The 21,591-nt window shown below is 41.1% G+C and overlaps 1 protein-coding gene across 3 annotated transcripts in view; it reads right to left on the reverse strand.

The window, feature by feature from the left end:
* The window catches only part of LOC139454213 (puratrophin-1-like), a 255,215-nt gene that overhangs the window by 83,703 nt on the left and 149,921 nt on the right, over nt 1-21,591 (reverse strand). For all 3 annotated transcript variants that reach the window (XM_071235788.1, XM_071235787.1, XM_071235789.1), the window contains exons 5-10: nt 12,369-12,492; nt 10,471-10,570; nt 10,254-10,358; nt 8,813-8,929; nt 7,713-7,963; nt 6,703-6,841 (exon numbers count right to left, since the gene is read on the reverse strand). In XM_071235788.1, the coding sequence (XP_071091889.1) occupies nt 6,703-6,841; nt 7,713-7,963; nt 8,813-8,929; nt 10,254-10,358; nt 10,471-10,570; nt 12,369-12,492 (836 nt within the window). The remainder of the gene's footprint in view (nt 1-6,702; nt 6,842-7,712; nt 7,964-8,812; nt 8,930-10,253; nt 10,359-10,470; nt 10,571-12,368; nt 12,493-21,591) is intronic.

Raw genomic sequence — 21,591 nt, forward strand, 5'->3', positions numbered from 1 at the left:
GTGAATAGTGTCACATCATTGTAATTAAGGGTTCAATCAGTCGGAGTGATCCCTCTCAGTATCGGTCACCAGGGGGAGCCAGTACGTGACACATACTCCACATAGAATTCGGCCAGACCTATTTCAGTCTGCTTCATCTACCCTGACTGAGATCATCACCAGGCCAAGTGTCCATGTTGGTCTGTGACAAGGCAAGATGTCTGTCAGTGACACTACATCATGAAGTGAGCTTTTACATCTTGACTTATCAAGAATTACCGGAGTTCTTTCTGTTCACCGATGAGATGGTTTTGATATTCTTAATTTAAAATATCATAGTTACTACTTTAAATCCTTCTAGATATATCTATAAAATAAGTAATTCTTTCTCAAACTGAACATGCATATTATCAAGAGGTACATCTAGGGTACATACTTTCTTCCAGTACCACTGATATTAATTATCAAGACTTAGAGGTACATGTCAGGTACATACTAACTACCAGAACCATTGATGCCAATTGTCAAGAGGTACATGTATGGGACACACTTGCTGCCAGTACCATTGGTATCAATTATCAAGAGGTACATTCAGGTACATACTAGCTGGCAGTACCATTGTATCAATTATCAAGAGGTACATGTATGGTACATACTTGCTGCCAGTACCATTGAATCCAATTATCAAGAGATACATGTATGGTACATACTTGCTGCCAGTACCATTGATATCAATTATCAAGAGGTACATGTCAGGTACATACTTGCTGCCAGTACCATTGACATCAATTATCAAGAGGTACATGTATGGTACATACTAGCTGGCAGTACCATTGAATCCAATTATCAAGAGGTACATGTATGGTACACACTTGCTGCCAGTACCATTGAAATCAATTATCAAGAGGAACATGTATGGTACACACTTGCTACCAGTACCATTGACATCAATTGATAAGAGGTACATGTATGGTACATACTTGCTCCCAGTACCATTGGTATCAATTATCAAGAGGTACATGTATGGTACACACTTGCTGCCAGTACCATTGACATCAATTATCAAGAGGTACATGTATGGTACACACTTGCTGCCAGTACCATTGGTACCAATTATCAAGACGTACATGTATGGTACATACTTGCTGCCAGTACCATTGGTATCAATTATCATGAGGTACATGTATGGTACACACTTGCTGCCACTACCATTGATATCAATTATCAAGAGGTACATGTATGGTACACACTTACTGCCATTACCATTGATATCAATTATCAAGAGGTACATGTATGGTACACACTTGCTGCCAGTACCATTGAAATCAATTATCAGGAGGTACATGTATGGTACACACTTGCTGCCAGTACCATTGACATCAATTATCAAGAGGTACATGTATGGTACATACTTGCTGCCAGTACTATTGACATCAATTGTCAAGAGGTACATGTCAGGTAAATACTTTTTGCCAGTACCATTGAAATCAATTATCAGGAGGTACATGTATGGTACACACTTGCTGCCAGTACTATTGACATCAATTATCAAGAGGTACATGTCAGGTACATACTTTCTGCCAGTACTATTGACATCAATTATCAAGAGGTACATGTATGGTACACACTTGCTGCCAGTACTATTGACATCAATTATCAAGAGGTACATGTATGGTACACACTTGCTGCCAGTACCATTGACATCAATTGTCAAGAGGTACATGTATGGTTCACACTTGCTGCCAGTACCATTGAAATCAATTATCAAGAGGTACATGTATGGTACACACTTGCTGCCAGTACCATTGACATCAATTGTCAAGAGGTACATGTCAGGTACATACTTTCTGCCAGTACTATTGACATCAATTATCAAGAGGTACATGTATGGTACACACTTGCTGCCAGTACCATTGACATCAATTGTCAAGAGGTACATGTATGGTACATACTTGCTGCCAGTACCATTGACATCAATTATCAAGAGGTACATGTATGGTACACACTTGCTCCCAGTACTATTGACATCAATTATCAAGAGGTACATGTATGGTACACACTTGCTGCCAGTACTATTGACATCAATTATCAAGAGGTACACGTATGGTACACACTTGCTCCCAGTACTATTGACATCAATTATCAAGAGGTACATGTATGGTACACACTTGCTCCCAGTACTATTGTCACCATCCATATGATGATACAGTGCAACAGCACCAAATGTACCAACTCTTTTCTATCAGATACAGACAGTTACCATAAATCCCATCTTGGGTCTGCTGTTGTCACAGCAACATGTACATGTATTTACTTCTTCCAAGGAATGGTTCAGGTTCTTGTTACTAAGTGTTTGCTGTGATGGGACTGTATTATGCACACAGTCAGTTATTCTAAAGACGTCGCACCATATGTTATGTTTCTAATCCCCCCAAACAGAGCAGTCAGGCAAACAAAATAAATTTAAACTAGTTTCGTCTTCCTCAGTGTATCTATAAAAAAATGAAATACTTATGTAAGTGTGTGTCTCTTGTACAAAGTATTTTTCCAACAAAGCACATCACAAAAAGGTGTGGGTCAAGAAAATATTGTTATTCTAATCAGTACGTTTTTTAATGGCACGGCAGATTCTACAACAAACAACCAAAAGACAAACAGAAACATCATATGTCAAGAAGATGAAATAAGATTCTTAACGATGTTGATAGAATCCGAAATGAGGGTCTCAAATGAGTCATATCACATTTTTATCTGTTTGCAAAATGATATGATGTATAATATTTCAAATTATTGCACATGATTATTTCAACTGATGATAAAAACTACATGTAACTTTAGAAAAATAGTTTGGCCTTGACTTTAACAGGCTGATGATAAAGAAAACATATCATTATGATACTGAGAAAAAGAAAAACAAAGGAATCATTTGACCACGCAACACAAGGGCTGTCTAAGTAGAGACAAGATTATCAGCAATGATAATCAAATAGTCAGGAACAGAAGACTGGATTTCACCTCTGCACAATATACATGTCATGTTTCTGTACAAAACTACTTTGATTAATTGATTACCAGTTGCAGTAGAGTACAATTAAGAAAAGGACAGCACAATCTATCCATCTGCACGACATGATCTGGTGATAAAGTCTCTATTTCTGAATGCTTCCTCCGTTTAATAATCGCCTTGCTCCACATAATCGTCCAATTTCCTTTGCTTGACAAATATGCACAGCTCTACCAAAAATAACTGGGAGAAAGATTGAGGAAGACAAGAAAGTGCTATGGAGTGAATATGAAGATTTATCACAGGCTTGCCCATTAAATCATTCAATAATGCATTTCTCGCTTGTCTGACATCCATCATGGTCGTCAGACAGACACCGTATCCTGCCAAACTGGAGTGAACATTTCCAAAATAAAACCCAATTCTCCCCAATTGAATTATAAAAACCACATATTACACAAAGAAGGGTTCGCATTGGCAGTTGGTCAAATCACCTGAACACTAATATAAAGTATATTGAAAGAGGCCAAACTTAAACACTGAGAAAATCTTTGAGCCTGCACATTATTGGCAGATGAAAATGAACTATTATGAAGTTCAGTAGGGTTATATTTGTACAGCCTTTCTAAATTGAGGAGATATTTGAAGGGATTTACTTTCTGTTTGTATTTCCAATCATTCCAATCCTCGCTTCGGCCTACTGATCAGCTTCATGATTAGGTTTTACGTGTACTACAACAGTGCTGTCTGAATATAGCTACAGCTGCTCTGGGCTTCCTCCTGCTGAAGAACAAGGGTCTTACAAACTCTAAACACTGGTGGTGGGAATTGGATAAAATGTGAAGATTGATAATTGGTTCGAAAAAGATATTGATGATCAATCAAATAGTGATCATGAAAGTGGAGAAAAAAATCATCCACTTAGAAAATCCTCTGTGTGTGATACTTTATGTAAAGACCCAAATAATAAGATAACATTTTGTAACTTATATTTACTTTACTCAGCAACACAAACGTATCTACAAGGATACTGAAACAGCAACAGGCCTTGAAACCTTCTCCACTATCAGAAGCTTGTTATAATCAATCTTATTAATAACAAAGACATAAAAAAGACAAATATAATTGGCAAATAATTGATCAGAAACAACTCATCAGTAAATATCAATTGAAATTTTTAATCTTCATAAGAAATAACAAGAAAAGAAAAGTAGGTCAGGTAACAGCATACTATCAACAGGAAGTGTAAGACATGGGTTTGAGAGGCCACACTTGTAGGGAGTGAGTGAGTGTTACCCATGGTACACTATACAGCTCACACATCTAAATGTGTGCAGTGAACATGTCTGGAAACCTGTGGTTGATAGCGTGAGCATCTTGGCCCTTGGCTCTCCCAGACAGCATAGTGTACAAGCCCAAGCACTAGTGTGTTGTGCCCAAAGTCTTGAGTCCCTCCTCATGGAGTTACAGCCTGGTGTCACTGACAGCCGCCAACTGTGAAGCCACTAGCTACTCTGTACATGGCTCGGGTTCCACTAGTTCATCAGTGTCTGGTGTCTCACAACAGGTGAAGCTGAGCTTCCTTGGTGACAGTAAACAATCCTTCTCTTCTACACTAGGGTTTGTTCCACCCTGAGTTTTGAGATGGAGAGTGTCTAATTCCCAGATCTTCCTCCTAAGCTCACATAATATTCATAGCAAGGTGTAAAACACATCTCTCAAAATGTCAAAATTAAACCATGAAGGTTGAATGGAAAAAAACAGTACAAACTCAGAAGGAATACATCTATGAACAAGGGGAAAATGAAGCTCTTCATAATAGTGAAAATTTCTTTTGAGTGTAGAGAGTGTGCTCCTGTTCTACACAGTAGCCAGTGAACGAGCAGTATTGCAGAGAGTGTGCCCCTGTTCTACACAGTAGCCAGTGAACGAGCAGTATTGCAGAGAGTGTGCCCCTGTTCTACACAGTAGCCAGTGAGCGAGCAGTATTGCAGAGAGTGTGCCCCTGTTCTACACAGTAGCCAGTGAGCAGGCAGTATTGCAGAGAGTGTGCCCCTGTTCTACACAGTAGCCAGTGAGCAGGCAGTATTGCAGAGAGTGTGCCCCTGTTCTACACAGTAGCCAGTGAGCAGGCAGTACTGCAGAGAGTGTGCTCCTGTTCTACACAGTAGCCAGTGAGCAGGCAGTATTGCAGAGAGTGTGCCCCTGTTCTACACAGTAGCCAGTGAGCAGGCAGTATTGCAGAGAGTGTGCCCCTGTTCTACACAGTAGCCAGTGAGCAGGCAGTATTGCAGAGAGTGTGCCCCTGTTCTACACAGTAGCCAGTGAGCAGGCAGTATTGCAGAGAGTGTGCCCCTGTTCTACACAGTAGCCAGTGAACGAGCAGTATTGCAGAGAGTGTGCCCCTGTTCTACACAGTAGCCAGTGAGCGAGCAGTATTGCAGAGAGTGTGCCCCTGTTCTACACAGTAGCCAGTGAGCAGGCAGTATTGCAGAGAGTGTGCCCCTGTTCTACACAGTAGCCAGTGAGCAGGCAGTACTGCAGAGAGTGTGCTCCTGTTCTACACAGTAGCCAGTGAGCAGGCAGTATTGCAGAGAGTGTGCCCCTGTTCTACACAGTAGCCAGTGAGCAGGCAGTATTGCAGAGAGTGTGCCCCTGTTCTACACAGTAGCCAGTGAGCAGGCAGTATTGCAGAGAGTGTGCCCCTGTTCTACACAGTAGCCAGTGAGCGAGCAGTATTGCAGAGAGTGTGCCCCTGTTCTACACAGTAGCCAGTGAGCAGGCAGTATTGCAGAGAGTGTACCCCTGTTCTACACAGTAGCCAGTGAGCAGGCAGTATTGCAGAGAGTGTGCTCCTGTTCTACACAGTAGCCAGTGAGCAGGCAGTATTGCAGAGAGTGTGCCCCTGTTCTACACAGTAGCCAGTGAACGAGCAGTATTGCAGAGAGTGTGCCCCTGTTCTACACAGTAGCCAGTGAGCAGGCAGTATTGCAGAGAGTGTGCCCCTGTTCTACACAGTAGCCAGTGAGCAGGCAGTATTGCAGAGAGTGTGCCCCTGTTCTACACAGTAGCCAGTGAGCAGGCAGTATTGCAGAGAGTGTACCCCTGTTCTACACAGTAGCCAGTGAGCAGGCAGTATTGCAGAGAGTGTGCCCCTGTTCTACACAGTAGCCAGTGAGCGAGCAGTATTACAGCACTAGCCATGAGGTCTGTCACAGCAAGACTGGAACAGGCAAACCAGCTTCAGCGAGATCCACGCCAGCTGGTGAGGAATACCACAGTCATTGTCAGGTCAGTCAGGGTCAGAGGCTGTTCCATGCAGTATCCCTACCCAGCAGGCCATCCCCCTTTTAGTCACCTCAACGGGCATCATGTAATGGCCACAATGGATATGAGGCTTAATGAAAACTAAAATAGTATTTAGCTCTTTCTCAGCTTTTTATTTCCAGTGACAAGGAATTTCACATGATGTCTCCTGGTTCCCAAAACATATTGTGATGTTTTAAGCTGATGTTTTCCCAGACAGAATATAACCCTAGAATATTACAAGAGAATGCAGTGACATGACAGGGTATACCAAACACCCAAAGGTAACATTTATTTCGGACGCAAAGTGCAAATGGTTAAGTTTGTACCCTGATAATGGACACAAAATCAAGTGCATAGATGGTGTAAACAATTAAATCATTAAAAAAAGAATCCTGGAGTGATTAACTTACCTTGGTGCACTCTTCCTCAAACTCGCGGAGTTGCAGACACTGCTCCAGCTTGTTGAGTCTTGTCTCCGCCATCTTGACTAGTTTCCTCATGGTGTCCTGCAGCTGGCGGAACAGGGTGTTGATGGTCTCCATTGCACATCTGCAATTCAGAAAGGAGATATTATTCTTTATTAAACTTGATATGAGCGGCAGAGTTCTGACTGAAGCAATCCACAGATTGGATTTGGCCCCTAACTCAATGAAAACTTCCGCCACATTTTTATATGAAAATCAAAAATGATCCACTCCAGACAGAGACCATAAAATAGATCAATTATATAGTCTCTGACTCCAGAATACAAAACGTGTTGTCAGATTGGATTAGCACATGGGAACATCCATATCGCTCGCCTTTGACAAAATGAAGGTATTTTATGAACACTTCAGCTAGATTCTCAAAAGTATTTTATGTACTCTTCCCTGAATATCACAAATTCCAACAACATTTGACAGAAGAGTTCAAGCTGAAATTTCTTGTCACAAACCTGTGACAAGTTAATAACCACATACATCATGAGATAGAATTATCAGTCAGATCCGTTATAGTGAGATCGACTACTGTGTAAGTAACACATGTTGATCCATGTTTTCCATGATTAATCGGTTTCGGCTTCCAATCAAGAAATCAATACTGAATTACGTGATCCTTTTTTCAAATCATATGGTCATTTTGATGAATTGATAGAAGATAATATGCTGAAGTAAAGTGTCTAAAGTGAGATAATGTCTAAGCTAGCAGCTACATTGCCTAGTTCTTGATTCATGCTGTCTGTCAGCTAACTACATTGAAAGACTATTTTACAGTTTGGTGATTTATCCACAGTTGTCTGAAGTAAACCAGGAGGGACTGGCTATTCCAGTTAATGATTGATCGACTGTTAATCAATCTACAAAAGCTTTTATATACCAAAGATCAATTCTTAAATCTGAACCAGTTGCCAACACAAGTGTCCTGAGGGAAGTCTCCTTACTTGTAATCATCTGAGTGAGCAGACAAGGATGCGTTGCGGCGGAGAGAGCTCATGGTGGTCTCGCCATCATGCTGGAGGACCACAAGCCGGGGATCATCGAAGGCCTTCTTCACCAGGTGTTCGTGCTGCTCAATCAACTGACTAGTTTCATGTGTGGTGCGTGGCAGTTTCTCCAATGACGAGAGGTCCTGCATTACTTGGACTAGATACTTGGCCACCTCACGACAATCTGCCAGAAATGGTTCTAATTTCTGGAAAGAAAACAAGCAATTTGAAAACAAATCAAACATGAAGCTTTAATGAAAAAGAATCTATGGATGTCAACTTCTTTATAATGAGGAACACAATGTTTAAGAGTATATGCTTACTCCTTCATCACCAAAACTTCTCTTCCTTAAGTGTATCACTATTAAATGCATTTCAAAGATTTGATGAAGGTTTTGTTCAATTTTAACCAAATTTTAGAGTGTAACAAATTAAATACTATCTTTGATAACTCAGGAGAGTCAATATAATATTCTACAATTCTACAATTCATATTTGGGCAATTCTACAATTCATATTTAGGCAATTCTACAATTCATATTTAGGCAATTCTACAATTCATGTTTGGGCAATTCTACAATTCATGTTTGGGCAATTCTACAATTCATGTTTGGGCAATTCTACAATTCATATTTGGGCAATTCTACAATTCATATTTAGGCAATTCTACAATTCATATTTGGGCAATTCTACAATTCATGTTTGGGCAATTCTACAATTCAAATTTGGACAATTCTACAATTCATATTTGGGCAATTCTACAATTACTATTTGGGCAATTCTACATTCTAGTTTTCTAATTCTACAAGCCAATAATTCTCATAACACAGTGACTAATATACATGTGGCTTGAGAGAATTTCAACTATTGTTTGCCTGCTTTGGTAGAGTGAAGTAATGATGCTATGATTATTGTTGATTGGATAGCATGAATTTCTACATTTGAAATCATGATGCACTCTTATCCAAAATGAATTTAATTCCAATCTACTATTAACACAGGTACTTAAAAGATAGCACAGGTTTACAATGGGATAAATAAATGACATATCATACCATTCTGAATCGGACCCACTCGTCGTGGCTGTAGTTAAAGTTTCCGTCGAGGGCAAATGGAAGCTGGTTAAGGGCAACGAAACGATGAATCAAATCTTGTGACAGAATGAGATCAAGCTGAAACAGATATGTTAACAACATCAGGTATACTGTAAGATCATACACTCGTACTACCTTGGAACAATTCCAGCGGGTCAAGTAACAATCACTTTGACAATATTTTACTTGAAAGTGTGAGTGAATGGGTTTAACACAGCTTTTGAACATTATTTTAATTACACCTTCATATGGCAGGAAAACCACAAGTTATGCAGGTAAGACATTTACCACTTTGGTGAAACCCTACATAGTTTGATGTGTAACTACAACTGTGGGTACACTGTATACAATAGAAGCTGATCACCCATTGATAGGCCTGCCATACTGTCTCCACTAGAGGCAAGTGTTGCACAATGGTCAGCTCTTTAGAGGAATCCCATCGATAGGCCTGCCATACTGTCGCCACTAGAGGCAAGTGTTGCATGGTGGTTAGGTCTTTAGAGGAATACCATCGATAGGCCTGCCATACTGTCGCCACTAGAGGCAAGTGTTGCACAATGGTCAGCTCTTTAGAGGAATCCCATCGATAGGCCTGCCATACTGTCGCCACTAGAGGCAAGTGTTGCATGGTGGTTAGGTCTTTAGAGGAATACCATCGATAGGCCTGCCATACTGTCGCCACTAGAGGCAAGTGTTGCATGGTGGTCAGGTCTTTAGAGGAATACCATCGATAGGCCTGCCACCATACTGTCGCCACTAGAGGCAAGTGTTGCATGGTGGTCAGGTCTTTAGAGGAATACCATCGATAGGCTTGCCATACTGTCGCCACTAGAGGCAAGTGTTGCATGATGGTCAGGTCTTTAGAGGAATCCCATCGATAGGCCTGCCATACTGTCGCCACTAGAGGCAAGTGTTGCATGGTGGTCAGGTCTTTAGAGGAATACCATCGATAGGCCTGCCATACTGTCGCCACTAGAGGCAAGTGTTGCATGGTGGTCAGGTCTTTAGAGGAATCCCATCGATAGGCCTGCCATACTGTCGCCACTAGAGGCAAGTGTTGCATGGTGGTCAGGTCTTTAGAGGAATACCATCGATAGGCTTGCCATACTGTCGCCACTAGAGGCAAGTGTTGCATGGTGGTTAGGTCTTTAGAGGAATACCATCGATAGGCCTGCCATACTGTCGCCACTAGAGGCAAGTGTTGCATGGTGGACAGGTCTTAGGGGAATACTATTGATAGGCCTGCCATACTGTCGCCACTAGAGGCAAGTGTTGCATGGTGGTCAGGTCTTAGGGGAATACCATTGATAGGCCTGTCATACTGTCGCCACTCCTTAATATATCCCAGTCCATACACTGTTGAGACCAGTACAAACAGGTTGATCAGTATGTGTGTGTTCACCTTTAAGCCGGCATGAGGGTCGTAGACGGGTGACTTGAAGACGAGTGACTGTGTAGACCTGTCAGCCATTAGATGGACTACAGCCATGCCATCTGGAATGTTGTCCTGAAACATGCAAGGCAACACATCTGACCACAATCTACTTCACGTGGGTACACTACAATGGAACTCCACAACTTGTGTAAGCCACATCACAAACACTGTTGTCATTACTTACTTGAAAAATATACAGTGATTCTAGCAGAGTGTTGATTATGGAGGAGGTGGAGCCACGGATGTCTGCTACAAGGGTCATACCATGACGGACAGCATCAGGCCTGCAACAAACCATACACTGTACATTCTGCACAGACAGAGTGGACTAAGTGGGGTCGCATGAGGTCATGTCATGGGGGGAGGAAGATGTAGGGCGAGATCCAATGGGGTGGGATGTAGGGTGAGAACAAGTTGGTTGGGGTGGGATGTAGGGTGAGATCAAGTGGGGTGAGGTGTAGGGTGAGATCAAGTGGGGTGGGGTGTTGGGTGAGGTCAAGTGAGGTAGGGTGAGGTTAAGTGTGGTAGGGTGGGGGTGTAGGGTGAGGTCAAGTGCAGTGGGGTGTAGGGTGAGGTCAAGTGCAGTGGGGTGTAGACGGAGGTCGTGCAGTGGGTGTAGAGTGTTGGGTGAGGTCAAACATGGTGCAGTGGGGTGTAGTTGGGTCAAGTGGGGTGGGGTGTAGGGTGAGGTCAGGTGTGGTGGGGTGGGGTCAAGTGGGGTAGGGTGTAGGGTGAGGTCAAGTGGGGTGGGGTGTAGGGTGAGGTCAAGTGTGGTGTGGTGGGGTCAAGTGGGGTAGGGTGTAGGGTGATGTCAAGTGTGGTGTGGTGGGTTGTAGGGTGGGGTGTAGGGTGAGCCCTTGCAGTGGGTGCAGGGTGAAGTCAAGTGCGGTGGTAGATGTAGAGGTATCTGATTTCATGTTGGTACAAGCTTTCAGTAAACAGCTTTTCGGGGGACATTTAGAAGTTTGATGTGTAACTACAACTGTGGGTACACTGTATACAATAGAAGCTGATCACTCAAACCATTTTGTTATTTGAAGCAGTACATAAATGAAGCACACATATAATCCTCATTCAGTAAGTTGAATGAAGCACCTTGAAAATACTCATACAGTAGCATGTGTTGCAGATCACGAGGTCAGTGAGAAGGTGAAGTGAGGTGAAATGGGGTTTAACGTTGCGTCCAAGATTATTGCACTTAAATAGCGACGTGCATGCACGTGTATGTGTGTGTGTGGCTGCTTGTACTAGTCCAGACTGATGCCGATTTATAGTGCCAGCACACTGAGATACCATGCCACAGTTTAACATGAATACCCCACTCAGACACAGTATACTCCGAGCCGACCAGTCTTTGTTTTAGCCCCATAATGCCGAGCGCCAGACAGGGTAACAACAAGTACCATCTTTTACCGTCTTTTGGTAAGACACGGCTGGGGATCGAGCCCCGGACCTTCCGCTCTCCGGGCGGAGGCTCTACCAATAGACCACCCAGGCGGTCTAGGTCAGTGAGAAGGATCTTAAACAAATACCACTCTTTACTAAGCATTATCATGATTGTTTGTTTGTTGTTTAACACCACACTCAGCAATATTCCAACTATATGATGGCGGTCTGTAAATAATCAAGTCTGGACCAGACATTACAGTAATTGACATCATGACATCCATCAACCAAGTCAGCGAGCCTGACCACCCGATCCCATTAGTAGTCTCTTACAACAAGCATAGTCGCCTTTTATTGCAAGCTCGGGTTGCTGAAGATCTTTTCCCCTATTCTCACCCACATCTTTACAGGTCCATTATTATGTTGGCTTAATACATCAGAAGGGACACACAAAGTCCATCAAAATGTGGTATGGCTGTTTCCTAATGATAAGCCTTATCACAATAATTTCTCGATGCAAATGTAATTAATTTTAATACAACAGATGATCACATTATTTCATAAACCCTCATGTTTTCATTTAAAGGTATAATAGAGAATCAGTCTCTATGTTCACTGAAATCAAGACTCGTCAATAGAAAGTTTTGCAATGTACTATTGATGTGACAAGTGCTTGAGAAAGGACAGTGTGCTCACCTGGGCACAGAGTGATAGTACATGAGAAGTTTAGCCAGTTCCACGCTCAGGACTTGTCTATTATGCCAGATCATGCTCCCGGTGAAGATGAAGACAACAGCGCCACCATTGACATCCCGACTACCTGCAACACACAAACACATCCACTTGTAATCATGACATACAGATATCACGAGTTGGTTGGTAGATTTGTTGTTTACACTGCAGTCAAGAATATGCCACCTGTTTCACACCGACCTGCAAATAATCAAGTCTTGACCAGCCACGTTCTACACTGTTGAGGTACAATGACATGCAATCTATGACATCTCCAGAGCCTGGCCACCTAATCACTGATATTATCAGCATAGGCTTTTGGGGCTACCAATACAAAAAACAAGTATAATGCTTTGAAAAACTGACAAATTCTTCACAAGTCTGGTAAAAAGATTCTCTTTATTAGATGTGACATTACGGACTTGACGACACCCACACAATGACTGTATTACAATACAAGACACTGTTTGGAGAATGGACCCAACAGGAAGACTAAGGGACTCTCACATCACAAAGTACTCAAGCTGCACCATCAAAGCTACATCACCTGCTTGGTAATAGTGGTAGGATCGACACCGAAATGTCACATTCATAATTTGTAATAAAGAAGTGGTATATCCATAGAACTATCTCCCTTGTTCAAAAATGCATGTGTTTGTATGTCTGCATGTGAGTGCAAGCTGATGTGTAACTAATCTGCTAGACATTTACAGTTGTCAGCACACAAACATGAAGGAGTAAATATCAGCCTTGTTCACTTGATATACCCCCTGCAGAGCTGTAGAAAAGTTGGAAAACCACAAAGATCTCACTATATCCAGTTGCGAAGCTGATTCATTTTCAGGTATTTGGGATACTTTACAGAACAAATAATGTTTCAAAAATCATATGAATCCACAACACTGTTAAAATGAAACAACTGTTTGCTGGTGTAACTCTTTCATATTTATTGAATTTGGAATATTATTGTCAATCATTTAACTTTGTAGAACTAATACATTTCAAAAATGTGTTTTGTATATGTGTTGGATTAGAATGCATGATATGAAACAAGTTTTCTCAAATATGTAAGCAAGCAGCTTACAAGCATTATTCGTATCCTGTTACTTTGTTCCTTGCAGTCTTTTCCCCAACACTGCCCTCCTTGAACTATTGAGAGGAGCAACATCGATCTCCCCCTCTCACCACCCAGAGGAAGCCAGCATCAACATAACCTCCATCCCTCAAGTCAACAAAGACCAGGAAATGTTCCAAACATAAATGGAAGGTTCATGAGGCTTGATCGACAACACAGCTTTTGTCCACAGATGAAAAGAGTTCTTTACAAAGGTATCTAGATTTGTAATTCAATGATCATGGTTGTGTAATGATTGTTCAAACCTGCAGAGGGGAAGCTGAAACTTTGCCAAACACATTCATCAACTTCAGAATGAAAACAAATGCAGCATGAAGTACATAAAGCGTTATACACACACTACAGAAATAGCTGAATGTAATATCATTCTGTCAGTATATCACTTGTTTTCAAATCCACTTATTAACATCCATTGGATAAGCTTCAAGGAATTGTTTCTTATTCTATATTTCCATGTTCAAATTCCTATATTTGTAATAACAACATTATTCTCAAAATACATCATAAATGTTGCAAGAGATGCAATCAAAATCAACTCATCTACAACTAAAAAGTGAAACATTTCCTTCACTATTGTCTGATAATAAGGGTTCCATTTCAGTTCATTTTCTAGGACATTGACTGATTTGTCTTCCAACATGTCCTGAAGACAGTTTTCAAATTGTTAAACTCCTGTAATTGTCCTCATGCCACTATCTCTTGAGAATTAGAGTAAAAATATACTTTGTTTGTTTAACGCCGCACTCAGCAATATTCCAGCTATATGGTGGCGGTCTGTAAATAATCGAGTCTGGACCAGACAATCCAGTGATTGACATTATGAGCATCGATCCACACAATTGGGATACAATGACATGCATCAACCAAGTCAACCACCGAGCCTAACCACCCGATCCCATTACTCGCCTCTTGCGACAAGCATATTCGCCTCTTACGACAAGCATGGGTGGCTGAAGACCTATTCTAACCCAGATCTTTACGAGTCTGTAAATATATATGAGCTCTAGTTGTTTGTACACAGAGACATGTATGGACCCTGTACACTGCAGGTTTGACTTATACACTGGTAATAATTGTGGAATCATATGGAAGATGTGTCTCCATATACTGTTATTTTTAACTGTGAATGCTAATGCTAATTACAACACATTTTGGGATATTTGACTGACAAAAACGCTGGTGGTCATTAGATAAGTAGTAAGTAATATATTTTACCAAGTGAATCATCTTGCATCAGTAGTGAAAACCCATGAAGCACTGGTGCACCTGTGTATCGTTTCACCCCTATTCTCCTCCTTTGTGACTGCAGTCCCAATCTTAGTACATAGAGTTGCTTCAATTTAAAACGGTCTATCATGCCTCACTTTGGCTTTGATGCTTCAGACATTAAATAAATAATACACATTGCATCCCAACAACTGCAGATACTCACAGCAGTTACAACCTCTTTATGATTACACAACAATATTTAGCCAGCCTACAGTATAATCCTTTGCTAAAGAGTGCATAGTGTAAGTTCATCAAACACTATCAATATTCACATAATGATTCTATTTTTTTTAATGCAAATAACTTGTTTATGATTTCAAATATATGTGACTGTTTACAATGGTGTTAGTACAGGATATGGGTCAAACAATTTCAATTTATTTCAGCAAGGGCCGTTTGAATGAAATTTCATCTTTTAAGTGCTTGTCTGTTCATGCAAATACAAAACATAGCATTATGTAAACAATGGCAAACAGACAAAATCAGGAATAATGGTTGACATTGGATGAGCACAGAGACCAAATTGCTGACTACCAGAAGCATACTTCTGTCCAGAACAACACAATGCCTGTTCATGTACAGCAATAGGCCAACAGTCACTAGTAACACATCCATGTTCCAGTCAGTCACCCACACAGGCATAGAGGCAGGCTTAAGCAACAATGTTCCATTGCTGATGACATAGTAATTATATACTTTTCCATATCTCTAGCATCATCTAGAGGCTGCCAACATGTTACATGCAAGTCTCCATCCGAATGTCTCGCTGTAATAGTACATCAGCTTGCAAACCAATAGACTTGACTTCAGAACAGGGATCAGTCATGGAGATGACTTCAAGTGTCAAAGTAATCGAATGATTTCTACCCAGTGACAAGAGAGAATCTTACCTTCCCCTGGAGAACAGATTACTGGGTAATGACCAAAGAGGAAGAGATGGAGGAAGAGGATGAAGTGAAGCCAGCTCTGACTGCAGGGTGGGTCACACACAGAGTGTAATCCCTGCCAACAGATTAACTTAACAAAGCTTTTACAAGTGCATATTTATAGAAAGGTTTGCAGCTTTTTGCACACATGACAAAAGCCCTTGAGACAGCCCAGAAGTTTGAGCCAGTAATGATACCAGCAAACAACAGCTGAACATTGTTAACACTCAACTCTTACAGATTGTTCTACAAGCTCAAAATATGGAACAGTGAATAGAGAGGTTTATTGTTGAGTAGGTGATTATATGTTCAATGAATGGATTAGCCTTGGCCAAGGTGAGATTGGTGTTTGGTGCGAAAATCTCACATGTGAAATAAATGAACGTTAAAAATCATAACAACAGAGGGATTAAATATGTCGTTTGTCTGCTTTTAGCTTGTAAACATACCGCCGCTTGCTACCAAGCTACTAGAGGCGGCTGTGAACAAGGGTGAGAAAATATGATAAATTTAACAGATAACGGTGAGGCATACACAAGGCTTTGTCTAACCATCTAAAACAACCAGCTTGTTTGTTTTAGGAAGATGTTTTTTGTCATTTTGGAATAAAACTGCTTGACCGTAAGACTGATGAACCTGTCTGTCTCACATCGTCTTGTGACTTGCCTTCACAAAGTCAAGTCTGTGTGCAGCTAATCTTTCTATTTTAGCTTCAAAACCATTGTGATCCCAAACTGGCCAAAGTTAGAAACAATAAATCTTGAGATAAACATTGCTATGTACAAAACGATGGAAATATCAAACAAACATGTAAACACAACATATGTGACGGAATATTTTGGTGTTGTGTTTGTGTTTTTTTATCGGCAGTACACGTTAGTGAGTATTTTTGTGAAACTACTTTTACCTCAAGCGTCCATCATCTTCTTGATCATGTCCATCTGATTTGGTTTTAGAGATAAATAAATTTTCAAATAATTCTATTAAGATGCATTCTGTCTTAATAGTATACCCACAGAGTCTGTGGTACAAAACAAGGAATTGAAACCTCCGAAACGACCAACATAAACTGAAGTATTACTTCTCCTTATCTGCCATTACTTAACGCTTCCAACAAATTGCTAGATAAAGATAGACATAAAAGACAAAGATCATCGTTGTGGACTGAGCACACCATTGACAATTACACATCCCGCTGAGGGTATTCAACATTACCGCTGTAGGGACAACATTCAACACACACCTTAGCTTAGTTTCATCATGATTTCCTTTGATTGGGGGTGTAAAATAACCGTTTGACCAATAACAGAATTTCGTGTCTGGTCCTAGCCAGTGAAGCCTGACAGTAGTGTGGCCTCCTCTATCTGTACTGTGTATGGCCCATGCCCAGGGGCAGTCATAAAGCACACTGGTTGATTGTCCTTAACAAATAAAACCACGCTTTAGTTCACACATTTGATGTAATGGAGACCTAGAATGAACATTCAGCTTGGGAATCTGTATGCAGCAAGTCTTCTGTGTCACAGTCTTCTGTGGATGATTCACAGTCTTCTGTGTCACAGTCTTCTGTGGCTGTGTCACAGTCTTCTGTGGCTGTGTCACAGTCTTCTGTGGCTGTGTCACAGTCTTCTGTGGATGTGTCACAGTCTTCTGTGGCTGTGTCACAGTCTTCATGTGGATGTGTCACAGTCTTCATGTGGACGCGAGTGTTCGATCAGTGAAGGTTAAGAGGGTGAGGATCAACTTACCACTTGCAGAAATTGCACTATTATGATTATGAATCTGATCAATGAATAGTTTGTTAGTACATTAAGTAATATATGTCCAAACCATCTTATGACAAAATGGAATTGTAGACCTAGTTTATATCATTAACTTGATAATTCTTGCATTTAAATCAGTGGATTTATGTTGATTTACTGAACATTGTCATTTCTCTTTTTATTAAAACAAAATATCAAACCAGACAAGCACTTTTGTAAACAAACACACATACACAGTATGTTTATATGTATGTTTATTATTCCAGAAACCTTTTTCTGTTTCACAATTGTGATAACTGTTAAATGCAAGGTGAAATTTGACAGCAGATCAATCAACCGCAGCAGGAAACCAGTCAACAATCACTGTGACATTAGTTCAGACACAACTTCTTCCAACACGACTGCCCAACTGCAGTTGTTCATCAGCCAGTGGTCAGAGGCAAAGTGAAGACATAATTACACTGCTGCCGGTCTCCTCCTGCCTCCGGCCTGTCTTGACCCCACAACAGCAAATAGCTGGGGAGTAATTCACTGAGGTTCCTCAGGAATCCTCTAAAGACAAAGGGTGCACACCCTTCTCTCCAGAGCTGAAGGTTGTTGGAGAGACAAGTAGGATTGATGAGCCTAAGCACCATGTCAGCTGTTCAGACAGCTTGTTTCATGAGGAGGGAAAACCAGAATATTGCTGTCATTGCTCAGCCATAGCTCCAGAACATCACATTAAGGATTACCTTTTTTTTGGTAAAATACACAAAGTTCTTCAGCCTTCCATATTGCCCATGGCAATCAATACTGATAGATAGAACTAATTTTTATCAACCCTCTTAGAGATTGTTATGATCTATATGTAAGTTCAGAGCCTAAACTACATAATTATACTTTAAAAACCAATAAAACAGAAAAAGTATGATATGTTAAAATTGTGTGTAATTATCAATTGATCTATCAATACATGTATTGTCTATGGCCTAGTAACAATTAATCATTTACACATATCAATAGCTGGGATCACACTTGGCTGGGGATAGTTCCCATTGACATGATAACATGAAACATATGCAGACACATCCATTCAGAGTGTCTGCATAACGCTATGTCAGACTTTCATCAGAGACAATTCACTGATTCACGGGTTCAGAACCTAGGAATATATAATGTTCTATATTTCTTGTAAAGACAAATCCTTCAAAGAAGGATGTACATGTTTTTTTTCTTTCCCATGTACGTTGGGCACCCAGTTTAGATCTAACCATTTCTAAGAAAATAAAACGGATGCCTTCTGAACTGTAGCGAGTATAATTACTTCTCAGACAGTACCTAGTTTCCCCCAGCAATCCAACACTGATATAGTCAAGCTGTCATCATCATGTCAATGATACTGATCTCATCTCCATTATGCAACCTCTTTACACACAGATGCCTTGGAGTCCTGCCACAGATTCAATAGGCTGGGATCATCGCTAGATCCCCCAACAATGGACAGAAGGATGGACTGATGGACTGATGGTCACCAGGTCAGCAAGTCAAGGCTTTGTGGGTGTGTATGACAATGTGAGGGTGGGTGGAGGCCATGGGAGTGGGTGGACTGATGAAACAAGGGAAGGGCTTAACTCACATGGAACATTCTGGATCTGACTGGTGGAAGGGGATAGACTGTCACTGGACAGGTGGGTTGGGTTGGTGGTGGGTGGACTCGAGTGACTGCATGACAGGGAGGACAGATCCAGCCTGAGACTTGCACAAGTGTCTGCGGCAATGATTATTAGTTTAAATCATAATTTCTAGAATATGTAAATAATAAGAATAAGTTGTCCCTAAAAGAGACTGGAGTCCTTAGATACTGTCCACATATCTAGACTTGCTATTAGGAGTGCACTAATTACTACACATCCATGGTCGTTTCTTTCAGTACAGCCTTGGAGCAAGGCTAATCCAGCCCTTGCATTGTGCACAACTACACAGTAGGGTAAGACAGCCAGGGATACACACACAAACCACACTTGGAGGGAATGATGACCACCCAGTCAACACTTATACCTATAACATGTTTGCAATTGCTTCAACATGAAGGAAAATGAATCATGACAAGGACATATTTAGATGTAATGATCTGTGACAAAGGGTTACCAAGCCACACTCACATTCAATATCTTACTTTGAAACTGGGGATATTAAACAGCTATGAATAGTAGGTTAATGTAGAACAGAGTCAGTTAGGTCAACCATCAACCAAGATGGAAGGGCAAGTGAGTGGGATTGGTTGAACACCACTTTAAACAGTATTTCAGTTATATCACAGTATTATAAAATGAAAGAAATCAAGGAGAGAAGCTGTACCAGAAACTCCAAAAGTGACATTTTCATGACATTTTTCACAAATCAACACTTACATTATCAATAACTAAATTCTCTTCTATAATTACAGCATGAAGTCCCCCTCCTTTAATGACAGTACACTATCCACATAACACAATGACTTCAACTGACCTGGTCTCATCAGTTCATCATGAACACTGACGTACAGCCAGTTGACATTCACTCGGGGCACAATAATTCTTAATTACACTAATTAAACCAAGCAAATTAACATGCAGTTTCAAACTCACATTATTCAAAACATCTCTGTCCACTGTCACTTAAACCAGATATACAAGATGACATTCTATTGAACATAGCCTCATCATTATATCTGTCATTTCCTGGAAGCTGACAAGGATAAAAGACTCATGTTTGCTATTTTGGGGGTTTGATATGCTAATTTGGGACAGAGCCAATAGGGGTAATCGATGTTTGCCCGCAAATTGCACAAATTACTGGATGGCTGGAAGTCAGGGTGACACTGGGCCAGGCTCTGCAGCAGCAGCAGACGTATCGGTGAAGGAGAGGCCGAGCAGCCGCGTCTCACACAATCACCTAACCACATAATATGATCACACTTCAATGGGCACTTTTCTTACAAAAACTGATTTGTATTTTTTTAGTCTTGTCTTGATTCATTCTTTTGATAACACCTGGAACCAGACCTGTATCCTAAACATGTTTACATCTCAAGGAATTACTTAACTACAGCGAGTTCCTGAAATCTTCACAAAAGTTTATTACAAACATTCAGGACTTATAAATACATAAAAACAAAAACTAAACAAACATGTTTTTATATATTTTGTACCCAAATGATCACCCCTAATGTCAAGCAACATAAAACACCTTGTACTTGCATGAATAGTGGCAATACTTAACTTGATAGTAATCTTGGGTTCAAACACTAACTGACCATCAAAGTCATTGAGAAAAAGCCAACTCAATACTACTGTATGAAAGACAATGTAAAAGCATAACATAATGCTACACAACACATGCACAAGCTTGAAGCAGTCATCAGTCATGGCCCTCTCATTACATTGTTAAAGGCATCTGGCCTGAAGTGTTACAAATACTTCAAAGGTTCTTTGACTTTGGCGCTTGTGTTTGGCCAAAATATGGCATATTTGACTGAATTATCTCTCCATCAAAGCCCAGGCTTACAAAGCAATGTCTAATTACAGGCCTACACTGAGAAGTGAACCTAGACCCTGAGGTGCACCTCTCTAGTCACAGGGAGGCCTACACTGAGAAGTGAGCATAGACCCTGAGGTGCACCTCTCTAGTCACAGGGAGGCCTACACAGGAGAGGTGAACATAGACCCTGAGGTGCACCTCTCTAGTCACAGGGAGGCCTACACAGAGAAGTGAGCATAGACCCTGAGGTGCACCTCTCTAGTCACAGGGAGGCCTACACAGGAGAAGTGAGCATAGACCCTGAGGTGCACCTCTCTAGTCACAGGGAGGCCTACACAGGAGAGGTGAACATAGACTCTGAGGTGCACCTCTCTAGTCACAGGGAGGCCTACACAGAGAAGTGAGCATAGACCCTGAGGTGCACCTCTCTAGTCACAGGGAGGCCTACACAGGAGAGGTGTACATAGACCCTGAGGTGCACCTCTCTAGTCACAGGGAGGCCTACACAGAGAATTGAACCTAGACCCTGAGGTGCACCTCTCTAGTCACAGGGAGGCCTACACAGAGAAGTGAGCATAGACCCTGAGGTGCACCTC

The sequence above is a fragment of the Haliotis cracherodii genome, unplaced genomic scaffold, assembly GCF_022045235.1.
Source record: "Haliotis cracherodii isolate W230 unplaced genomic scaffold, xgHalCrac1.p SCAF_10, whole genome shotgun sequence".
Lineage (NCBI taxonomy): Eukaryota > Metazoa > Mollusca > Gastropoda > Lepetellida > Haliotidae > Haliotis > Haliotis cracherodii.